This window comes from Molothrus ater, chromosome W (assembly GCF_012460135.2).
Source record: "Molothrus ater isolate BHLD 08-10-18 breed brown headed cowbird chromosome W, BPBGC_Mater_1.1, whole genome shotgun sequence".
In the NCBI taxonomy this organism is placed as follows: Eukaryota; Metazoa; Chordata; class Aves; order Passeriformes; family Icteridae; genus Molothrus; species Molothrus ater.
Window position 1 is genome coordinate 4,072,524 of NC_050510.2, and position 21,895 is coordinate 4,094,418.

The window sequence follows — 21,895 nt, forward strand, 5'->3', positions numbered from 1 at the left end:
CATTTCAGGGGAGGCTTCTGCCTTCCTTAGCTGACACCTGTCTTTTTAAACCAAGACACACCTATACAGTTTTATAGACCTTGCAAATTAGCATATCTGACAAAGATTCCCAAATGCGAAGTTTAAATGAATGGCGTGACATCTCCGTATTCTAAAGTATTTCCTCCAGATGGGGCTTGAACCTAGTTTACAAAATATGTTCCAGAAAGAGTCTTGGTTTCTCAAGATAGTGTAAGGCTTTCCAGCCTTCAACTTTGAGGCCCTTAGGATGTTTGGTCTTCTTGCCTAGTAGAATACCAGGACTAAGCTGAGATATCAAGCTAAAGAATAACTGTTGCATATAGGTAAAACCTTAGAAAGGAGAGGCCTTGTAAAATCATGGATCAGGCCTGCTACTTCAGCTAAGCAGAAAAGGACTACGGGAAAGTGACTCAGCTGAATTAGAGGTAGAAAAACAAGTTATGTAACCATCGTGTGTTCACATCGGGGTGTATGGTGGTTGGTAGAATTATGTTTGTTATTATTTAAAACTGTGTAGCTGATAACCAGCTAATTGCTTTAAAAGGCCAGGTTTTTGAAATAAAGCAGCTCTCCTCTGCACCTTCCTGGGGACTCTACATCACTACAGACCCTCACCTCACAAATTACAAGTATGTATGCTAAGAATACTGAGAATACATAAAAGGTATATTAAAAGAAAAGGCAAAAAATCATCATGGCATCAATAGTGATAGGATGAGGTGGGAGTGGTTTCAAACTGAAAGAGAATAGGATTAGATTAGATATTAGGAAGACTTTCATTACTGTGAGGGTGGTGAGGCACCAGAACAGCTTGCCCAGAGAAGCTGTGGATGCCCCATTCCTGGAATTGTTCAAGGCCAGATTGGATGGGGCCCTGAGCCAACTGGTCTAGTGGAAGGTGTCCCTGTCAATGTTGGGGAGTTGGAATGAGATCATCTTTAAGGTCCCTTCCAACCTAAACCATTCTATAATTCTATGAATTTTTGAGAGTGGTGTTTCTGGCCCATAAGACCACATGCTATGGGTATTCCTGAAGACATGAGCCAGCACACAGTAGTTGCTGTGGCCGGTGTGCACTGTCCTGGGTAACCTTAGGGCTGTGCCACAGTGGAACATATAAGTAGCTCTGGGAAAGCACTGGTTTAAGCCACGCTGGTTGAATTTAATGTCTTCTTTTTCCTCTCCGTGCTTGCAGGTCAGAAGATTCTTCACCACAGAAGTGATGTCTTAGAAACTGTAGTCCTAATCAATCCCTCAGATGAAGCAGTTAGCACTGAGGTAAGTCAGAAATATTTCACTGGATGTGTCATAAAAGCTTCATTAAGTGGACAGGTTGAGAGAAGCTCCTAACTGCAGACAAGAGGACAAGGTAGGAGCAAATATAATCAAAAACATCAAAAAAGCCCCTTGATTTTTTCCTGTTTTCCTGGACTTCTGATAAAGCTTCAAAGACATAGGACAGAAACATACCACTTAGCCAGCACTCATTTCCTCATAACACACCAAATTATTTTCTTGATGAAGTGAAGACAGCTGTGGTGAAGCTACAGCTGGTTTTCTTCTGTTCCTCCATTGTTTGGTAGCTCTGGCTGCCTTTTTTGCATACAAAAAAGTGCCTGAAATGAAATCCAGTTCCTTGAGATAAATTTAGGTCCTCAAGAAGAATGACCATCTACGTGGTGGTGATGCTAGATTGATCTATGTGATCTGTCCTTCAAAAACTGTATGGCATGATCAATGGACTCTGAAGAGTGCACCAGAAGAGTTCTGTCAATTCCTCATGAACTTGCTAGAGTAGAGCCAAATAACTGAGGATGTAGTTCAAAGAAAAAATTGACAAATTTAGCTAGTGATATTGAAGGTTGTAAAAATTAGTGATAATTACATTGCTAGCCAGTGCTGAGAAGCACTGACATAGTACAATTTCTTTTGTGAAATTAAATTACTCTGTGTGGTGATTTGAGAGTTGCCAGATGCCAGACACCCACAAAATCCATTCACTCACCCTCCTCTGCTACAGCTGGACAGAGGAGAGAAAATTTAACAAAGGCTTCATGAGTTGCGATAGGGATGGGGAGAAAACACTCCAAGGGCAAAACAGGCTCAACTGAGTGATTTAAAGTGAATTTATTACTAAAAAAATCAGAGCAGGATGATGAGAAGTAAAATAAACCCTTAAAAACACCTTTACACCCCCCCCCCCCCCAGCCTGTCCCTCCTTCCCACTGACAGTGCAGGGACACACAGAGTGGGGGTTTTGGTAATTTATTACCGGTAGTTTCTCTTGCTGCTCAGGGAGACAAGTCGTTCCTCTGCTGCACCATGGGGTCCCTACCGTGGGAGACAGTTCTCTGAGAACTTCTCTGACGTGGCTTCATCTAATGAGCAACAGTCACAGAATCACAGAATCACAGAATTTCTAGGTTGGAAGAGACCTTTAAGATCATCGAGTCCAACCCATGTTCTAACACCTCAACTAGATCATGGCACCAAGTGCCACATCCAGTCTTTTTTTAAACACATCGAGGGATGGTGACTCCACCACCTCCCTGGGTAGATGATTCCAGTATTTGACCACTCTTTCTGTGAAAAACTTCCTCCTTAATTCTAGCCTGTATCTCCCTTGGTGCAGCTTGAGACTGTGTCCTCTTGTTCTGTCTGTGGTTGCCCAGAGAAAGAGACTGACTCCCAGCTCACCACAGTCACCCTTCAGGAAGTTGAAGAGCGTGATAAGGTCACCTCTGAGTCTCCTTTTCCCGAGGCTGAACAACCCCAGCTCCCTCAGTCATTCCTCATAGGGCTTATGTTCCAAGCCCCTCACCAGCCTTGTTGCATCTCAACATCCCTCCTAAACTGAGGGGCCCAGAACTGGACGCAATACTCAAGGTGTGGCCTCACCAGTGCCGAGTACAGGGGAAGAATGACCTCCCTGCTCCTGCTGGCCACACTATTCCTGATACTAGCCAGGATGACATTGGCCTTCTTGGCCACCTGGGCACACTGCTGGCTCATGTTCAACCGACTGTCAACCAGCACCCCCAGGTCCCTTTCCTCCTGAGCACTGTCCAGCCACACCATCCCCAGCCTATAACGTTGTAGGGGGTTATTGTGGCCAAAGTGCAGCACTCGGCACAAAACTTCTGTAGCGTGGGTCACTCTTCCACGGGGTGCAGTCCTTCAAGGACAGGCTATTCCAGCCTGAGTGCAGGGCCCCTCTCTCCATGGGTCTCCCACAGGATTACAGTATCCACCAGGCATCCAGCTGCTCCAGCGTGGGCACCTCCTTCATGGGCTGCAGGAGGACAGTCTGCTTCACCATGGTCTTCACCACAGGCTGCAGAGGAATCCCGGCTCCAGTGCCTGGAGCACCTCCTCCCCTTCCATTTTCACTGACCTTGGTGTCTACATAGTTGTTTTTCTCACGTGTTCTCACTCTGCTCTTCTCTGGCTGGAATTAAAACTGCCCAATTATTTTGTTTTTCTTTCTTCTTAAATATGTTATCACAGAGGCGTTACCACTATCTCTAATTGGCCCACCCTTGGCCAGTGGCATGTCCACCCTCAGAGCCATCAGGGATTGGCTCTGCCGGATGTGGTGGAAGCTTCTAGTATCTTCTCACAGAAGCCACCTCTCTGGCCGTCACCCAATACCAAGAACCAGGCAATGCAAAACCAACACACTCTGCTTGCAGTACTTTGTCAAAAATTCTACTTATTTACCAACGTGAAGTGATATCAAACACAAACAGGAAGAAACTTTCATGGTTTGACCCCAGCAGCAATTAAGTACCAGGTTGTTAGGATCCAATTATTAAAAGATGCCTCCACCCAAATTAAGGTACAAATGTGACCATATGCCAAAGTAAATAGTATGGATTTTATTTAACGATAAAGGGGGGGGGGCAGGGGGAGGAAGAGAGAAAGAGACAGATTAAGTAGAGAGATAGCCACCACCATGTGGGTCCCTGCATCATCCTGCTGGCTTTTCCTCTTCTGGTCTTCTCAGTGGTGGGGGTCCACTGGTTTTCTTCTGGAGGTGCCACTTATACAGTCCAAGTCCCAGGTATCCACAGAGCATAGATGGTGTTCCCACAACCTGGGCTGGCATGTGTACAAGGACTTTCTTTCTCACAGTTTGCCATGGTAGGAATTTTTGTCTAAATAGGTTACCCACGTCTGCCTCGCCAGGCCTGGCATCTTCCTTTTCTTGACATCTGCGCTTATCACAAGTTTCTACACTACAATTTTGTTTAGTGTCTGAATTCCAAACATTCTCCTCCATTTAGGCCGGAAATTAACACCTCCCTGTTTGCCAGCTGTGCCTGTTTTGGTGGCTTATCTTTTGGGAATTTCCTTCTTTGACAGTGTTTTGAGACATTTCACTGCATTCTTTAAGTCTTGACGCATGCAGCCACTCACTCACTCCACACTGGGGAAAAAGAGAATCAAAAAAAAAAAAAGTAAACCTATAAAAACAGTTTCATAATCAAAACATAATAAAATGCAATAAAATAATAAAATAATAATAAAATAATAGTAACAATAATAAGAGTAATGAAAAGGATAGAGGGAGAATAATAAAACCCAAGAGAAAGAAGTTATGCACATTACAGTAGCTCATAATCTGTTGACCAATGCCCAGTTAGTCCCCTCCTGGCCAACTCCCCCCAGTTTATATACTGAGCATGATGTTCTATGTTATGGAATATTCGTTTGGCCAGTTCAGGTCAGCTGCCCCAAACTGCAGTCTCTATTCCTACACGTCTCAAGTGGATGGATTACAATATGGGGACTGAAGGAGCAAAGTCCCTGCCACTGTAAGAGAACATTAGGTCTGTGATAGCCTAAGGAACTTGAACATATATGAATCTATGGGATCTGATGAGATGCATTCCAGAGTCCTGAGGGGATTGACTGATGTAGTGGCCAGACCACTCTCCATGATATTTGAAAAGTCATGGCAGTCAGGTGAACAAGATAAAGGAAAAATCGCACCCATCTTAAAAAGAGTAGAAAGGAAGACCCCAGGGACTACAAACCTCATCTTTGTGCCTGGGAAGATTGTGGAACAGATCCTCCTAGAAGCTATGCTAAGACACATGTAGGACAGGGAGGTGATTTGAGACAGCCAGCACAGCTTCACCAAGAGCAAGTCCTGCCTGACCAATCTTGTGGCCTTCTATAATGGAGTGACTGCATCAGTGGACAACAGAAAAGGCTACGGATGCCATCCATCTGGACTTCTGTAAAGCTTTTGATACAATCCCTCACAACATCTTTCTCTCTGAATTGGAGATATGGATTTGATGGGTGGGCTGTTCAGTGGATGAGGAGTTGGTTGAATGGTCACATCCAGAGGGTAGTGGTCAACAGCTTAATGTCCCCATGGATACTGGTGACAAGTGGTGTTCCTCAGGGATCTGTATTGGGACCAGTGCTATTTAATATCTTCATCAATGACATAGACAGTGGGATTAAGTGCCCCCTCAGCAACTTTGCAGATGACACCAAGCTGAGTCGTGTGGTTGCCAAACCTGAAGGACAGGATGCCATTCAGAGGGACCTGGGCAGGATTGAGATGTGGGCCCATGGGAATCTTATGCGGTTTAATAAGGCCAAGTGCAAGGTTCTGTACCTGGGTAGGGGCAACTCCTGGTATCAATACAAGCTAAGGGATGAATGGATTGAGAGCAGCCCCACCAAGAAGGATTTGGGGGTGCTGGTAGATGAGAGGCTGGAAATGAACAGGCAATGTGCACTTGCAGCCCAGAAAGCTAACCATGTTCTGGGCTGTATGAAAAGAAGCATGACCAGAAGGTCAAAGGAGGTGATCCTGTCCCTCTGCTCCACTCTCGTGAGATCCCACCTGGAGAACTGCATCCAGTTCTGGAGCTCCCAACATAAAATAGATGTAGACCTGCTGGAGTGAGTCCAGAGAAGGGCCATCCAGAAATGCCAGTAGGATGGGATGCCACCCAGAGGGACCTTGACAGGCCTGAGAGGTGGGTACGTGCAAACCTTATGAAGTTCAATGACACCAAGAGCAAGGTCCTGGACCTGGGTCAGGGCAATCCCAAGAATAATATAGGCTGAGCTGATGTGGACTTGGGGTTGTTGATTGACAAGAAGCTTGACGTGACCTGAGAATGCGCACTTGCAGCTGAGAAAGCCACCTATATCTTGGGCTGCATGAAAAAAGCATTACCAGCAGATTCAAGGAGGCGATTCTCCCCTTCTGCTCTGTTCTCGAGAGACCCTACCTAACCTAGAGTACTGCATTCAGCTCTGGAGTCCTCAGCACAGTAAGGGCATCAGCCTGTTGGAGAGAGTCCAGAGGAGGACCATGAAGATGAGAGGGCTGGAGCACCTCACCAATGGAGATGGGCTGAGATAATTGGGACTGCTCAGCATGGAGAAGAGAAGGCTCCTTATAGTAGCCTTTTGATATCTAAAGGGAACCTACAAGAAAACTGGAGAGTGACTTTTTACAAGAGTATGAAGTCATAGGACACTACATACAATATGTCATAAAAAGGCTTGGTGAGGCCACTGAAGGTCAACCCATCACATTTGCAAAAAGTTTACTGAACAGTACAGAAGTTTACTGAATATATGGATTTTTCTTAGCATGCAAGTAAATCTCCCTCTGGAGGGAAATAGGGATTATTAATAGCTATAGTGAGGGTAAAATAAAATAACAAAGCTCTAGTTTAAAATATTTAACAGTTGTTTCAAAATGCAGAAGTATATTTCTCCATTGCATGTTCCTTTGAGCCATCAGGCATCTACATAATTTATTACTGTTTTGAAAAACATCTTGGGATGGTACACTTAAAAAAGTTATTGTGTCCATAGTTAGTGGTATCATGAGATGTAAATAGTACATGTGACTGTATCTGAGTGCTTGATTATAATTATGGTGAAACAGAAACATCCTTTAACTTTGTAGGGAATTTAACAGAATGACAGTAAATATGCAACTTCTTTGTGTGATTTAAGGCTGTTGCTTTTTAGTGACATTTTTGTAACAGAATGACAATCAATGCTGTACATTGGGAAAAGAAATTTGGCCTTCCAAAAACAGTCTGATATATTAGCATGTGGGATACAGTTGCCCAAGGGTGTCCTGATACAGTGTTATTAAAATTCAACAAGAGTTATGGAAGGAATATATACTTTTTCATTCAAATTTTGTTTTCTTCTGCTCCTTACTCTATTTTCCCTTGTGTCTTTACTTTTATTTCCTTTCTCTTTTTCGCTTGCCATGGTTTTACCCCAACTGGCCACTAAGTACCATGCAGCCACTCATAAGTCTCCCCCCACTCTGGTGGTATGGGGAGGACAATCAGGAAAAGAAAAATAATCATGGGTTCAGATAAAAACAATTTAATAATTGAAAAAAAATATAATTTAATAATAATAATGGTAGCAAAAAGGTGAGAGAGACTTCCAGCCTTCTTGGCCTCTTTTGCTCTTCAGGACTGCCCCCCAAGGAACTCTCTCAACCAGTCTCCTTAACAGGCCAAAGTCTGCCCTCCAGAAGTCCCAGGTGGCAGTTCTGCCGACACCCCTCCTTATTTCTCTAAGAATTGAAAACTCAATAATTTCATGATCACTATACCCAAGATAGCCTCCAACTGTCACATCACCCACCAGTCCTTCTCTGTTCACAAACAGCAAGTCCAGGGAGGTGCCTTCCCTAGTTGGCTCCCTCACCAGCTGTGTCAGCAAGTTTTCTTCCACACACTCCAAGAATCTCCTAGGCTGTTCTGTCTCTGCTGTATTGTATTTCCAGCGGATATCTGGTAAATTGAAGTCCCCCAGGAGAACGAAGGCTAGCATTTGTGAGACTTCTCCCAGTTGCTTATAGAATATTTCATCTACCTCTTCATCCCAGTTGGGTGGTCTATAACAGACTCCCACCAGGATATCTGCCTTGATTGCCTTTCTCCTGGTTCTTACCCATAAACACTCAACTCTATTTGGGCCATCATCAAGCTCCAGACAATAAAAAAACTCCATAACTTGAAAATGTTTTGACAGTCTTATGGAGGCTTTGGTGCAAAATATGCTTTAAATTAAATGAGGTAAACCTTATGTTCCCAGAGGAATGTACAAACACATGATAACTCCCATTACTGATGTGTTTCTCTCCTCTTTAGGTGCGCTTAATGATTACAGATGCTGCAAGACACAAGCTCCTTGTACTAACTGGACAGTGCTTTGAAAACACAGGAGAACTCATTCTTCAGTCAGGGACCTTCTCCTTCAATAATTTTATGGAAATCTTCACAGATCAAGAGGTGTGTTCAGAAAAGTGTTTTCCATATATTGTCATGTGATGGCACAGGTTTTTAAGAGACTAAAATTGGCCCTCTTGTTAGAATTAGCATTAACTAACTAATGCTGATGCTTTTTACTCTTTATTATGGGCTTTCTTTAAAGACATTCAATTTACTTCAGTTTTGATGTAAATTGCTTTATAAAGGAATTACATTTTAATTTGGGGGAATTAAATTGTAATTTCAAGAAAGAGAAAACCAAGGAACATTTTGACAATGGAAGGAGACAGTGTTGTGTTTAAAATATACAGCTTGTTTATCTAAGGTGCACATACAAAGCAGTTGAATTTGACAGCAGGTTCTTGCCTGATGGGAGTTAGTAATAAATAACATGAAATAAGACAGACTATCTGTTGGAATGGCTCTAGTTTTTTGCACCTCCTACCTGTTTGGCTTCTTTACTGTAGTGCTTAACATTTTGATAGTGAAATCTAAATCTTGTGGGATTTACAGAAGAAAAATATAATAATGAAATATACCAATATTCAATGCTGTTTCTTTCATGACTTGTGATTTTGCTGTTTTGCTTAATGTATTGTCTAAATGTCCCTGTAGGGCAGGAACCTGTAGTAAACAAGCTGTCACACTTAATTTGGCTGCTGTGTAAAGTATATATTTAAATAATCTGTATGGCTTCATCCCTAGGTATTTAGTTCCCAAAATTAAATAGGAGCATTTCAGTGGAGTGAATTTTGAAAGTTCAGCACTGACAAAAGTTTGCATGAGTTCCAGTGTGACCTTGTTCTATCCATTTGGGAACAGACTTTTTAGCAGGGCCTGTTGAAATAGGACAAGAAATACTGGTTTTAAACTAAAAGAGGGTTGATTTAGATTAGATATAAGAAATAATTTTTTTTATAATGAGGGTGGTGAAACATTGAAACATGTTGCCCAGAGTGGTTGTAGACCTTATTGTAGAAGGATGTAGTGGATGATGGGAAGGTGATGGATGTAGTTTTTCTGGATTTTAGTAAGACTTTTGATACTGTCCCTCACAGCATCCTTCTGGAAAAGTTGCCCAGCTATGGGATGAGTGGGCTTATGGTGAACTGGGTGAAGAACTGGCTGAAGGGCATGGCTCAAAGGATTGTAGTGAATGGGGCTATATCTGACTGGTGACCAGTCTCTAATGGTGTTCCTTAGGGTTCAGTTCTAGGGCCAATTCTGTTCAATATATTTATCAATGATCTCAATGCAGGAGTTAAATGCACCATTAGCAAATTTGCTGATGATACCAAACTGGGAGGTGCTGTTGACTCTCTTGAGGAACAAGAGGCCTTGCAGAGGGATCTACATAGATCAGAGCATTGGGCAATGAAATTTAACAAGTCCAATTGCTGGATTTTGCACCTGGGATGGAGCAATGCCAGACATGAGTATAGATTGTGAGATGAGTGGCTGGAGAGCAGCCCTGCAGAAAGGGATCTGGGCATGCTGGTTGAGACAAGTTTCACTTCCTTTTTTTCTGCTTTGCTTTTTTACAGAAGAGCCATGTGTGACATAGGAGTGAGATTTATACTCAAATCAAATGGTTTCAATGCAACAAAGATAGAAAACATGTATTTTCTGCTTGATTTAGTTATTGGTATGATCATTTTTCTTTCAATTACAGCCATTATCTTTGTTGCATTTTATTATTGGTAAGTGCTGAAAATAAATTATGTAACACAAAGAAAGGAAGCAAGACACACAGAGGACCACAGAGATCTGCTGCAATCAAGCATCTTTTTTTATATATCCATTTCTTCTGATTCAGTTTGTAGTCCAAGACTTTCAAATTATTCAGCTGCATTCTAATTGATATTATCTTTATGAAAGCTACTCCTATAGCTTGAACTAGTAATTGAGTGTCTGCAAAGAAGGTTGGGGTATTTTGCATGATACCATGTGGGTATATTTTGCATTGAATTTTATGTCTGAATTAATTCTATAGTTTATATAATTTGGTGATCTCTTTGTTAAGTGCAAATAAAACAGAAATGAGCTACATTTGACCTATTTTCCTGTTAAAAAAAAAGTCAAATGTGTCTGTGGAATTGGAAGAACATAAAAAGTATATCATACCTTTTCATGTTTGTGTACTAATATGGAAACACCAAATATTGGTTTTTAGTTCAGACTGGAATAGAGCAATAGCTCTTCATACTATGGCATAGAATGTTTTGTTTTCTATGCCTTTATTTCAGTAAATCATGTTAGTACTAGCATGTTGTGGTTTAGGAATGGTACTCCCCAATTTAGTGCCCCCACCAAGACTCTCCCAAACCAGATGCCACGCTCTACCCCTCCACCCCCACTGAAAGCACAAAAGGCAAAGATCATGGGTTGAGAAAAGAATAATATACTGGAAACAGCAATAAGATAAGAAAACTAACAGTAACAGCAAGAATATTAATAATAAAAGCTGTAAAACAAAGAAACTATTTACATAGAAAACTTTGACAAATACTGACTGACTCTTCCTGACCACATTTTTCTCCTGACCAAAAAAAGGTCACCCTCCTCCTCTGAAGCCAGAGACAGTCCCTTTCCCCCATCCCTAGCAATGACATGAGGTGGTATTGAATAACACTGGGATCTGGCCATTCCCCCTCCTGACTACTGTAAAAAATTAGCCCTGTCCTGGCCTAAACTAGGAAACATATTTTCAAACACTGTCAAAATTAATGGAGTTATTCTAGATTTTCACTTTTGTGATCCATGAGTTGAAAATAAAAATAATGACAAGATTGTTTTTAACCATAACACTTTTTTTCTGGCTCTTTCTTTATCACTGAATTTATATTTTTTTATTTATAAAACTATATATATAAAGCATTATAAATATATATTGCATAATATTATATATGTATTTATATATATATTTGTCATAGCTTAACCCCAGCTGGCAACTAAGCCCCACATAGTGGCTTGCTCATTTCCCTCACAGTAGGATTGGTGAGACAGTCAGAGGGGGAAAATGCGAGAACTCATGGGTTGAGATGAAGACAATTTAATAGGCAAAGCAAAATAAAGAATTAGTTCACTGCTTCCCATTAGCAGGCAGGTGTTCAGCCATTTCCAAGAAAGCAGGGATCTATCATGAGTAATGGTGACTTGGAAACACAAATGCCATCACTCCAAACATCCTCCCATTCCTCTTTCCTTCCCTAGCTTTATATGCTGAGCATGATATATGGTATGGAATGTCCCTTTGGTCACTTGGAGTCAGCTGCCCCAGCTGTGTCTCCTCCCAACTTCTTGTGCACCCACAGACTACTCATTGATGGTGTGATATGAGAAGCAGAAAAGGCCTTGATTCTATATAAGCCCTGCTCAGCAACAGCTAAAACATCCCTGCGTTATCAACACTTTTTTTTAGCACAAATCCAAAACACAGCTCTATATTAGCTAATATGAAAAAAATTAGCTCTATCCCAGCCAAAACCAGAAAAATAAAACATATATAAATATATTTGCCTCACAATCTCACAAATACAAAACTTGCAACTTTTTGCATTTTTGATTGAATAAATAATTTCTTAGTGTTCTGGAAAACTGTCCTGCAGTCTGGGAGTCAGGAGCCAATCTGCAGAAAGAACTGTGGTGTTGTGAAATACATGCTGTGTAAGGAGGGAATGCGTAAGGCAGTTGCTCCAGGAGGATGCTAGTCTCCTCTGGGCTGCAGTTATTCTTTCTGCCTGTTAAGAGGATGTGCTGTTTCCCTTAGATATTTTTCTGGCTCTTCTGAATGGACAGGGGCAGCAGGGAGACTTGTGAGCCAATAGCCGAGATAGTGGCAGCTCTGGCAACATTAGCTTCATAGTCCTCATCCCCCTAAATTAAAACTTGTACTGTTCTCCTATAAAGGGTAGAGGAGGCAGGGGAGAACATTGAGGTACTTTCCCCCTTTAGATAGCGAGGAAGGGACATTTCCTCATAAGTTGATCCTTTGTATTTTAAAAAATACAGTAGAAAACTAATTGTGATAACTGGTTCCTTTAACTTCTAGGATGGGTACTCAACAGTGCAGAAGGAAATGAAAAAGGTTTTATCTGTTCAGGAACTATTATGTTCTGATATTAATTGTAATTAAAAAAGGAATTTACATGCATCTTGTGGTTTTGTTTTACAACCTTAGATTGGTGAATTATTGAGCACCACACACCCTGCCAACAAAGCCAACTTAACTCTTTTCTGCCCTGAGGAAGGAGAATGGAAAAATTCTAACCTTGACAGACACAACCTTCAAGACTTTATTAACATTAAGCTCAACTCAGCTTCCATATTGCCCAAAATGGAAGGACTCTCTGAATTCACTGAGTATCTGTCAGAATCAGTAGAAGTGCCATCACCCTTTGACATTTTGGAACCTCCAACTTCAGGAGGCTTCTTGAAACTCTCCAATCCCTGCTGTTATATTTTCCCAGGTGGAAGAGGTGACTCTGCCTTGTTTGCAGTGAACGGATTCAACATGCTTATCAATGGAGGATCTGAAAGAAAATCTTGCTTTTGGAAACTTATCCGGCACTTGGACAGGGTAGATTCCATTCTACTCACTCACATTGGAGATGATAACCTGCCAGGAATCAATAGCATGCTTCAGCGAAAGATAGCTGAATTAGAAGAGGAACAGTCCCAAGGGTCTACTACCAACAGTGATTGGATGAAAAATCTGATCTCACCTGATTTAGGTGTTGTATTCCTTAATATACCTGAGAACTTTAAGAACCTGGATCCTAACTTTAGAGTAAATAGGAGTGTAGAAGAAGCTTGGTTTACTCTCCAGTATTTAAATAAATTGTCTATGAAACCAGAACCTCTTTTCAGAAACATAGGAAATACCACTGACCCTATCATTTTATTTCAGAAAATGGGAGTTGGCAAACTTGAGATGTATGTGCTTAATCCTATCAAAAACAGCAAAGAGATGCAATATTTTATGCAGCAGTGGAGTGGTACTAGCAAAGATAAAGCTGAATTCCTGCTACCAAATGGCCAAGAACTAGACATTCCATTATCCTGTTTCACCTCTGTCTCATCCCTCATTGTGTGGCATCCAGCTAATCCTGTAGAAAAAATAATCCGAGTTCTGTTTCCTGGAAACAGCACACAATATAATATTCTAGAAGGACTAGAAAAGCTCAAACACTTAGACTTTCTTAAACAACCAGTGGTTACACAAAAAGACCTAACTGGAAACATTGCTAGTCCAGCTGTGAAACAAGCAAAGTTGAAACAGCAAACAGACAGCAAGGAGAGTCTGAAGCCTGCTGCAAAGACACCAAGCAAGCCTGTCAGAAAGGAATCTAAAGAAGAAACACTGGAGCCTGCAAAACCTAGTCCAGCACCGGAAAAGCTTCAGAAATTGGAAAGCAAAGAAAAAGTTTCAGTTGAAAAAGAGAAACCAGCAAAAGGGGAGACCAAACCCATAGTGGCAGAAAAAGATGTTAAAAGTAAAGAAGAGCAAAAATCTGAAACTCCTGAAAAACAAGCTACAGATGTAAAAGCAAAAGTGGCAAAGGACAAGCCAGTGAAAAAGGAAGTCAAAGCAAAACCCGAAGAAAAGAAAAAAGAAAAAGAAAAACCAAAGGAAGAGGTTTCTAAAAAGGAGGAGAAAACACCCATCAAAAAAGAAGAAAAACACAAAAAAGAAGAGATCAAGCAAGAAGTTAAAAAAGAGGTGAAAAAGGAAGAGAAGGAAACTAAGAAGGAAGTCAAGAAAGAAGCTCCACCTAAGGAAGTTAAAAAAGAAGGTAAAAAAGAAGAGAAGGAAATTAAGAAGGAAGAAAAAGGAATAAAAAAAAAAGACCTCAAGAAGGTTCCTAAAGAAACAAAGACATCTGCTGCTTCAACTGAAGTAAAAAAGCCAGCAGCAAAGACTAAACCACAAAAGAAGGAGGAACCTACTAAAAAAGAAGCTATATCTGCTGAAAAGCCAAAGGAAAAAGTAAAAATTAAGACTGTCAAGAAAGAGATTAAAGTCAGTGGAGTTCAAACTGCCCTTGCAACAGTTGGAGCCACTACCACAACTGTAGCAGCTGCAGAAATTGCAGCTAGTGGAAAAGAACTTCAAGTTGAGAGATCCCTTATGTCTTCACCAGAGGATTTAACAAAGGATTTTGAGGAATTAAAAGCTGAAGAAGATGAAACAATAAAAGAAACGAAACTTCAAGTTGCACTCATAGAGGATGAACTAAGACTCACTGGCATAGAACAAAAAGAGACCTTTGAAGTCCAAAAAGAAAAATTAGATCATGAAGGACCTGCTGAGTCCTCTGATGAAGGCATAATTACCACAGAGGCAGAGGGTGAGTGTGAACAAACACCTGAGGAATTGGAACCAGTAGAAAAGCACAGGGTTGATGACCATGCAAAGTTTGAAGATGAGGGAACTGTCTTGGAAGAATCATATGAAGGAGGAAATTATGAGGAAAAGGCAGAGACAGAGGAAGCTGAAGAGCGAGGTGAAGATGAGGAGGTAAAGACACAACTGGTCACTACAAAACCATATATGAAGAAAGCAAGAAAAATGCAAGAGAGTTCAGAAGAAATAATGGCTGATATTAAAGCTGAAAAATATATTGAAAAGGCAGATGATGAGGCATCAGATAAACAGGCTGAGGAAGATGGGGAAGAAGCAGTGGAAAAGGCAGAAACTGAAGAGACTGAAGAAGACAAGGAAGACAAAGCAAAAGGCATTAAAGATGAAGAGGAGACTGGAAAAATAAAAGCTGAAGAAGATTGTGTGATGGCTATAGTAGACAAAGCTGCAGAAGCTGGTGAAGTTGAAGATAAATATGGCTTACTTATACCAACAAAACACTCAGAGCCTCAGTCTCCAGCAGTTGAACTGGCTTCTTCTGTCCATGAAGAAACATTACCTGGTGGCTCAGAAAATGAAGCCGCTGTTTCTGATGAAGAAGATAGAGAAAATCCACCTGAGGAATTCACAGCTACTTCAGGTTATACACAGTCTACCATCAAAATAGCCAGTGAACCAACTCAAATGGATGAAATGTCTATGCCCCGGGATGTCATGAGTGATGAAACTATCAACGAGGAAAGTGAGTCACCTTCTCAAGAGTATATGTACATTACCAAGTATGAGACTGCATTGTACTCTCAAGAATTTGCTAGACCTAAACTTTCTCCACTTCCAGATGCTTTTAATGGATTATCAGAGGGATCCAAAACAGAGGCCACAGAAGGTAAAGATTATAATGCCTCAGCTTCTACCATCTCACCACCTTCATTAGAGGAAGACAAATTCTGTAAATCTGCATTCCAAGATGTATATTGTCAAAAAGGAAGTGAAATACAAGGCACTGACAAATTAGAAATCAAAGAACCCTATCCAGAAGATGGTGGAAAACACAGTCCAGCCAAGAGCCCAGCTATGAGTTTGTCCCCTTTATCACCTGTTGCCAAAACACTACTGAGTCAACACAGTGTGAACTTTTCACTTGCTCCCAATGAGATCAAAGTCTTGGCTGAGCCTGTCCCCATGGCTACATTGTCTGATGTACATCAAGAAGTTGCCAAAGAGCACTGTGCAAGCCCTGAAGATAAAACATTAGAAGTAGCATCTCCCTCACAGTCTGCTGCTGGTAGTGCTGGCCACACGCCTTATTATCAATCTCCCACTGATGAAAAATCCAGTCAGCTTCCCTCTGAAACCAGTGAAAAGACAACAGAAGTTCCTGTTATCTTTGAACTCAGTGAAGACAAAGATGAGTCTGCCAAACCCAGAATTAGCCCTATGGATAAGCCTGTGCCAGATTCAGAATCTCCTATTGAAAAGGTTCTCTCGCCTCTATGGAGTCCACCACTGATAGGTTCAGAGGCCACTTATGATGCATTTTTGAGTGTTTATGTAAAGTCTCCCACCAAAGATTATGGAAATCCTTCTGAGGGGAAACCTGAAAAAAAAAAATCACCTGTTCAGATGAACCCAGCTTCTGAAGCCAGCTCTGTGAGCCTTTTCCAAGAAAAACAAGGTGAAAAAAATATGGAGTTTATGGTAATTAAGGAAGGTTTCAGTCTAGAAATGAAAATGGATGATACAATACCCAGCAGCTCTCAGTATTCACTGGTCTTGGATCAGCGGAAGTTAGCAGGTGATCTCTCACCAACTCAAATAGATATCGGTCAGTTTGGTTTCTTAAAGGAAGACACCAAAATGTCAATTTCAGAAGGCACTGTTTCTGACACATCTGCAACTCCAGTTGATGAAGTTGTAGCAGAAGATACCTATTCTCATATAGGAGGAGTAGCTTCTGTCTCTACAGCATCTGTTGCTACTAGTTCATTTCCAGAACCAAATACTGATGATGTATCTCCTTCTTTGCATGCTGAGGTTGGATCCCCCCACTCTACTGAAGTTGATGATTCCCTTTCAGTGTCAGTTGTACAAACACCAACAATGTTTCAGGAAACAGACATGTCTCCATCTAAAGAAGAATGCCCAAGACCCATGTCAATTTCTCCACCAGATTTCTCACCTAAAACTACAAAATCAAGAAGCCCAGTGCACAATCACAGATCTCCTGAGCAGTCAACTATGTCAGTAGAATTTGGTCATGAGTCCTCTGAGCAGTCTTTAACAATGGACTTTAGTAGGCAATCTCCAGACTATCCTACTGTAGGCACTAGTATATACCATATATCTGAAAATGGACTGACAGAAGTAGATTATAGCCCTTCAGATATACAGGAGCCTATTTTTGCATGGAAGACTTCCCCTGTGGAGCAGTCATCTTACTCTCAGGAGAAGGATATTTCAGAAATTATTTCAGTTTCTCAAATTGAAGCTTCATCCTCAACTTCATCAGCTCATACACATTCCCAGTTAACTTCACCACTGCCAGAAGAAACCTTTTCAGGTGTTGTTCCACCCAGACATATGTCACTACATTCTTCTTTCACTTCACAAAAGATGCAGAGCCTAGGAGAAAAGCTTTCACCAAAGTCTGACCTGTCTCCATTAACTCCAAGGGAATCTTCTCTGTACTCTCCTAGTTTTCCAGATTCACCTCCTGCAATCACAGAAGCTGTGTCAGCTACTCACACATCTTCATTATCTTTGCAAGTGTCCTCTGTCAAAGCATTTAGTTACCAAGAACCCCTAACAAAACACAGTCCAGAACCTTTAATCAGCCCAGAAAAAGAAGATTTAGAGAAAAGCAGCAGGTCACCAGAAGAACCTAGTTATTCTTACAAGGTCTCAGAGAAAACTGTTGGGTTACCAGAGGATATTAGCTACTCCTATGAGGCAGTTTCAACATCTAGATCACCTCAGTTCACAGATTATTCCTATGAGGTGACAGAGAAAACCATGTGGTCACCAGGAGTCACAGATTATTCCTATGAGATAATTGGGAAAGCTACCAGATCACCTGATGCTATGGATTACTCCTATGAGACAACAGGGAAAGCCACCAACTCACCTGAAGCTACAGATTTCTCATTTGAGACAACTGGGAAAACCACCAGGTCATCCAAAGCTACTAGCTATTCCTATGAAGCAAGTGCACATTTTACTCCAGAAAAATCTTTAGCAGAATCCTGTCAAGATGTTGACTTGTGCCTTGTGTCCTCCTGTGAATATAAACATCCTAAAACTGAACTTTCACCGTCATTTATCAACCCAAATCCTCTTGAGTGGTTTGCAAGTGAGGAACAGTCTCAATATAAAAAGAAACCATTAACTCAATCTATGAGAGCTCAGCCACCTTCTGGGGGAAAGCAGCAAGAGTGGCAGTGTGATGAAACCCCTCCCACATCCATGAGTGAGTCTGCCCCATCTCAGACTGATTCAGATGTTCCCCCTGAGACTGAGGAATGCCCTTCCATCACTGCAGATGCTAACATCGATTCTGAAGATGAGTCAGAAACCATTCTGACAGACAAGACAATTACATACAAACAAATTGACCCACCACCTGCCCCAATGCAGGATCACAGTCCTTCCCCTAGGCACCCTGACATCTCCATGGTTGATCCAGAGATTTTGCCCACTGATCAGAATTTGGGTAAACCTTTGAATAAAGACCTCAAAGAAAAGACAAAGACAAAAAAGCAGGGTACTAAGACCAAGTTGTCTTCTGCTTTTAAAAGAAGTGATGGTAAATCAAAACAAGCGGCTTCACCAAAACCAGCTGTAAAGGAATCTTTGGACAAAAATTCAAAAATAGTTTCTCAAAAAAAGGAGTCTGTGGAGAAAGCAACCAAAAATATCTCTAATCCAGAAGTAAAGTCTCGAGTGGAAGAGAAAGATAAGGACACCAAGAATGCAGCAAATACAACAACATACAAGTCAGCAAAGACTGCAACCACAGGTAAAGACAGGAGTTCCCTAATGTTAAGATTTTCTTTGTTGTTGCAGTGAAGTTAGGTTGCCTTTACATCAGCTGACAATGTGGTTGGAAGCAAACCCCCAAGGAAAGTTCATGTTTTAAATATAAATTTGGCATATTATAGCTACATTTAAATGAATGAAATTCACTAAATTAAATTTTGCAGTCTGATAAATCTGATGTGTCAGTTTGCTAAGATGCAAAGAATTAGAGAGGGTACATCAAATATAAAAAACTTAATACTGTCTAAATTGTTAACCAACTATTAGAATTAAAAGTACCACTTCTGTAGGTGAAATTAAATCAGTAGTGAACTAAATTACTTTATTTATAGTAAAAATCAGATAGGCATAATATTCTTAACATAAAGTAATGCAATTCAATATTGTGAGAGGCATAGGTACAATCAGACATTGGATGCTTTTATTACTTTGCTTGAATGATTTTAAAAATAGTAATTAAAAAAAATTATAATAGCAGTAAGAGCACTTTTAATGAGCTGAGCATGTACATCACATAATCCAGTTGTGATCAGTTGACCTTGGCTGGACACCAGGTGCCCACCAAGCTGCTCTGCCACTCCCCTTCCCAGCTGGACAGGGGAGAGAAAAACAGATGGAAAACAACTCGTATGTTTAGATAAGGCAGTTTACTAAAGTGAAAGCGAAAGTTTGCGCACGCACAAGCAAAGAGAAAAAAAGAGTTTATTTTCTGCTTCCCATCAGCAAATGATGTTCAGTCACTTTCCAGGAAGCAGGGCTTCAGCTCATACAGCAGTTGCTCTGGAAGGCAAACATTGTAGAATAACCAATGGCCCCCTGTTCCTCCTCTCTCCCTTAGCTTTTTTATCTGAGCTGTTGTCAGATGATATGGAATATCCCTTTGGTCAGTTTGAGTCAGCTATCCTAGTTGTGTCCCCTCCCAGGATCTTGCCCACTTCCAGCTCCTTGATGGGGGGGAGGGAATGTTAGCGCTGACCTTGTGCCAGTGCTGCTCAGCAGCAGCCAAAACACTGGTATGTTGTCAACATCTTTCTAGCTGCAAATGCAAAGCACAACACTGTGCGGGCTGCTATGGAAAAATGAATTACAGCTCAGCCAGAACCAATACACAGTTAAAGTTTTATGCCATCAGTGATGACTAAATATCCAGAAAACTAATGCAATTTTGAATTACTGTTGTGTATTCCAAGTAGTAATAAAATATGAATTAGATTACCAAAGGATACGTGCTAGCTTTTTGTTTCTGGCACATCTTGTTAGAGTGTTTTGGGGATACTTGGATTTTGCTGATTTCAGGACTGATGTTTAATTGAAAACTTTTTACAAGGAACAAGTATAGGATTCAGTACAAGCAAACCAGCATTCAGGTCTCTGTAGCTTCATCATTTTAAGTGGTCCACTATTCCTTTCTTACACAATTATTTGCATGTCGCTCCTAGTAGATGTTTTTCAAAGCAGCAGTGCAGTTCCTCATGCTGTACATTTCTCCAGCACTTCAGTTTTATATTAGATTCTTCTTCCTTGAGGCATGCTTCTAAAGTATATTCTAGCACTGAATACAAGGGTCTATTTGATAATGACATTTAAGTGTAATGTCTAATAAATTATGCAATCTTAGCATATACAATTCAGAAATATGTATCACAGAATTTTTATGATAAAAGATAAAAGTTTTTTTTAATATACCCAGTAGTTAAAAACTCTCTAATTCAGAAAATCTTATCATGTTATGATGCTTATTTGACATATTACCCTGTGATGAATGTCCTTCTAGACAATTGTATTGGACTTTCGTGTATTTTCAATATGTAATCCTAAATAGAGTACATTGTTCAGATAATTTAGTTTACCAAATGCGATGGGTTGATGCTGGCTAAATGTCAGTGCACCTAAAAAAATTATTTATTTATTTTCTTCTGCTATAGTTAAGCAGAGGAGGGGAAAAGAAAATTCATGGGGTGAGATAAGGATTTGGAGAAAAACACTTTAAGGGCAAAACAGGCTTAAAACTTTAAAAGGTATAAAGAAAATTTTATTAACAGAATTAAAAGAGAATAATGAAAATTAAAAATAAACTCTTAGAACACCTTTTTCCTCCCCTCAGCCCTTCTTTCTTTCTCACCCACAGTGCAGGGAGACAAAACATGGAGTTTTCAGTTAGTTTGTCACTTCTAAAAATTTTTCATCGGTTTACTTAGGGAGAGGAGTCTCTTTTGTTATGCCATGGGGTCTTTCCTACAGGAAACAATTATCTGTGAACTTTTCCAACGTGGTTTTAATTTTCACGGCTAAGAGTCCGCCCAGAACCTGCTTGCAATGTGAAGTCCCTCCCACAGCTTGCAGTCTTCCCACAACTGCTTTTTGTGGGCTGTTTAGCTTATGAGGTGCAGTTTTAAAGGATGAGTTGTTCTAGTATAAAAACAAGGGTCTTCTTCTATTTCTTAAAGCAAGGGTTTTCTTTCTCTCTGTTCAAGCCTTTCACCCGATCACAGCTTTTCAGCATCCACATACTCCAGCACCAGTGCCTTTTTCTCATGGGCTGCAGGTGAATGATGCATCGTCCCCATGCACTTCATGAATTACAGAGAAACAGTTTGTTGTATTGTAATCCTCACCATGGCTTACAGAAGAATCTCAGCTCCAATGCTCAGAGCACGTCCTCCTCCCCCCCTCTTTTGTACTGACCTTAGTGTCGCCATATTGTTCTCCTCACGTGTCTTCACTTTTTCCTTTTCTCGGACTCGGGAGAGAATGAGTGTTCGTAGGTTCATTTGTTCTCAAGTTCTATCAATTGAAACCATTTTTATAGAGTTCTGCAGTGCTGAAAGGCTAATCTTGTCCAGGCTCTGCAATTGGGGAATTGCTAGCCGTGCTTCTCTCTCTATTGGTCATGTGGTCTCTGCTGGCACTGTGCAAGCCGTGCCAGCTGCTGGCTCCACTCCGCACCTTTTCTTCATGAGGGACGCCCAAAAAAGAAAAACTGCTGCAGCCGCTTTTGTCTTTCTGTCCACAGCATGGCTGGTTAAAAACAGCTAAGTAAATAAAGTCCATTGCAAGCCATGCTGAGACAACCACAGCCGTGTGGCACCGCCCCAGCTGCATGGTTGTTCGCAGCACCGAGATGGCCCCCAGCAACATGACCCAACAACCACACTGGGATGATGTCCAGCGGCCCCCTCTGGGAAGGGGCCCC

The 21,895-nt window shown here is 41.0% G+C and overlaps 1 protein-coding gene and 1 long non-coding RNA gene across 4 annotated transcripts in view; one reads left to right on the plus strand and one right to left on the minus strand.

The window, feature by feature from the left end:
• Positions 1-21,895, plus strand: part of LOC118701532 (microtubule-associated protein 1B-like) — a 143,646-nt gene that overhangs the window by 115,170 nt on the left and 6,581 nt on the right. For 2 of the 3 annotated variants that reach the window (XM_036406188.2, XM_036406189.2), the window contains 3 exons: positions 1,217-1,299; positions 8,184-8,324; positions 12,484-18,682. In XM_036406188.2, the coding sequence (XP_036262081.1) occupies positions 1,217-1,299; positions 8,184-8,324; positions 12,484-18,682 (6,423 nt within the window). Of the gene's footprint in view, positions 1-1,216; positions 1,300-8,183; positions 8,325-9,847; positions 11,109-12,483; positions 18,683-21,895 lie in introns of those variants that run through there. The other variant, XM_036406190.1, reaches the window with a different exon arrangement.
• On the minus strand, positions 3,885-21,690 carry LOC118701533 (uncharacterized). The gene is made up of 2 exons (XR_004982544.1): positions 21,388-21,690; positions 3,885-4,450 (listed from the first exon to the last, which is right to left on the minus strand). It is a non-coding gene; the product is annotated as an uncharacterized LOC118701533 (long non-coding RNA).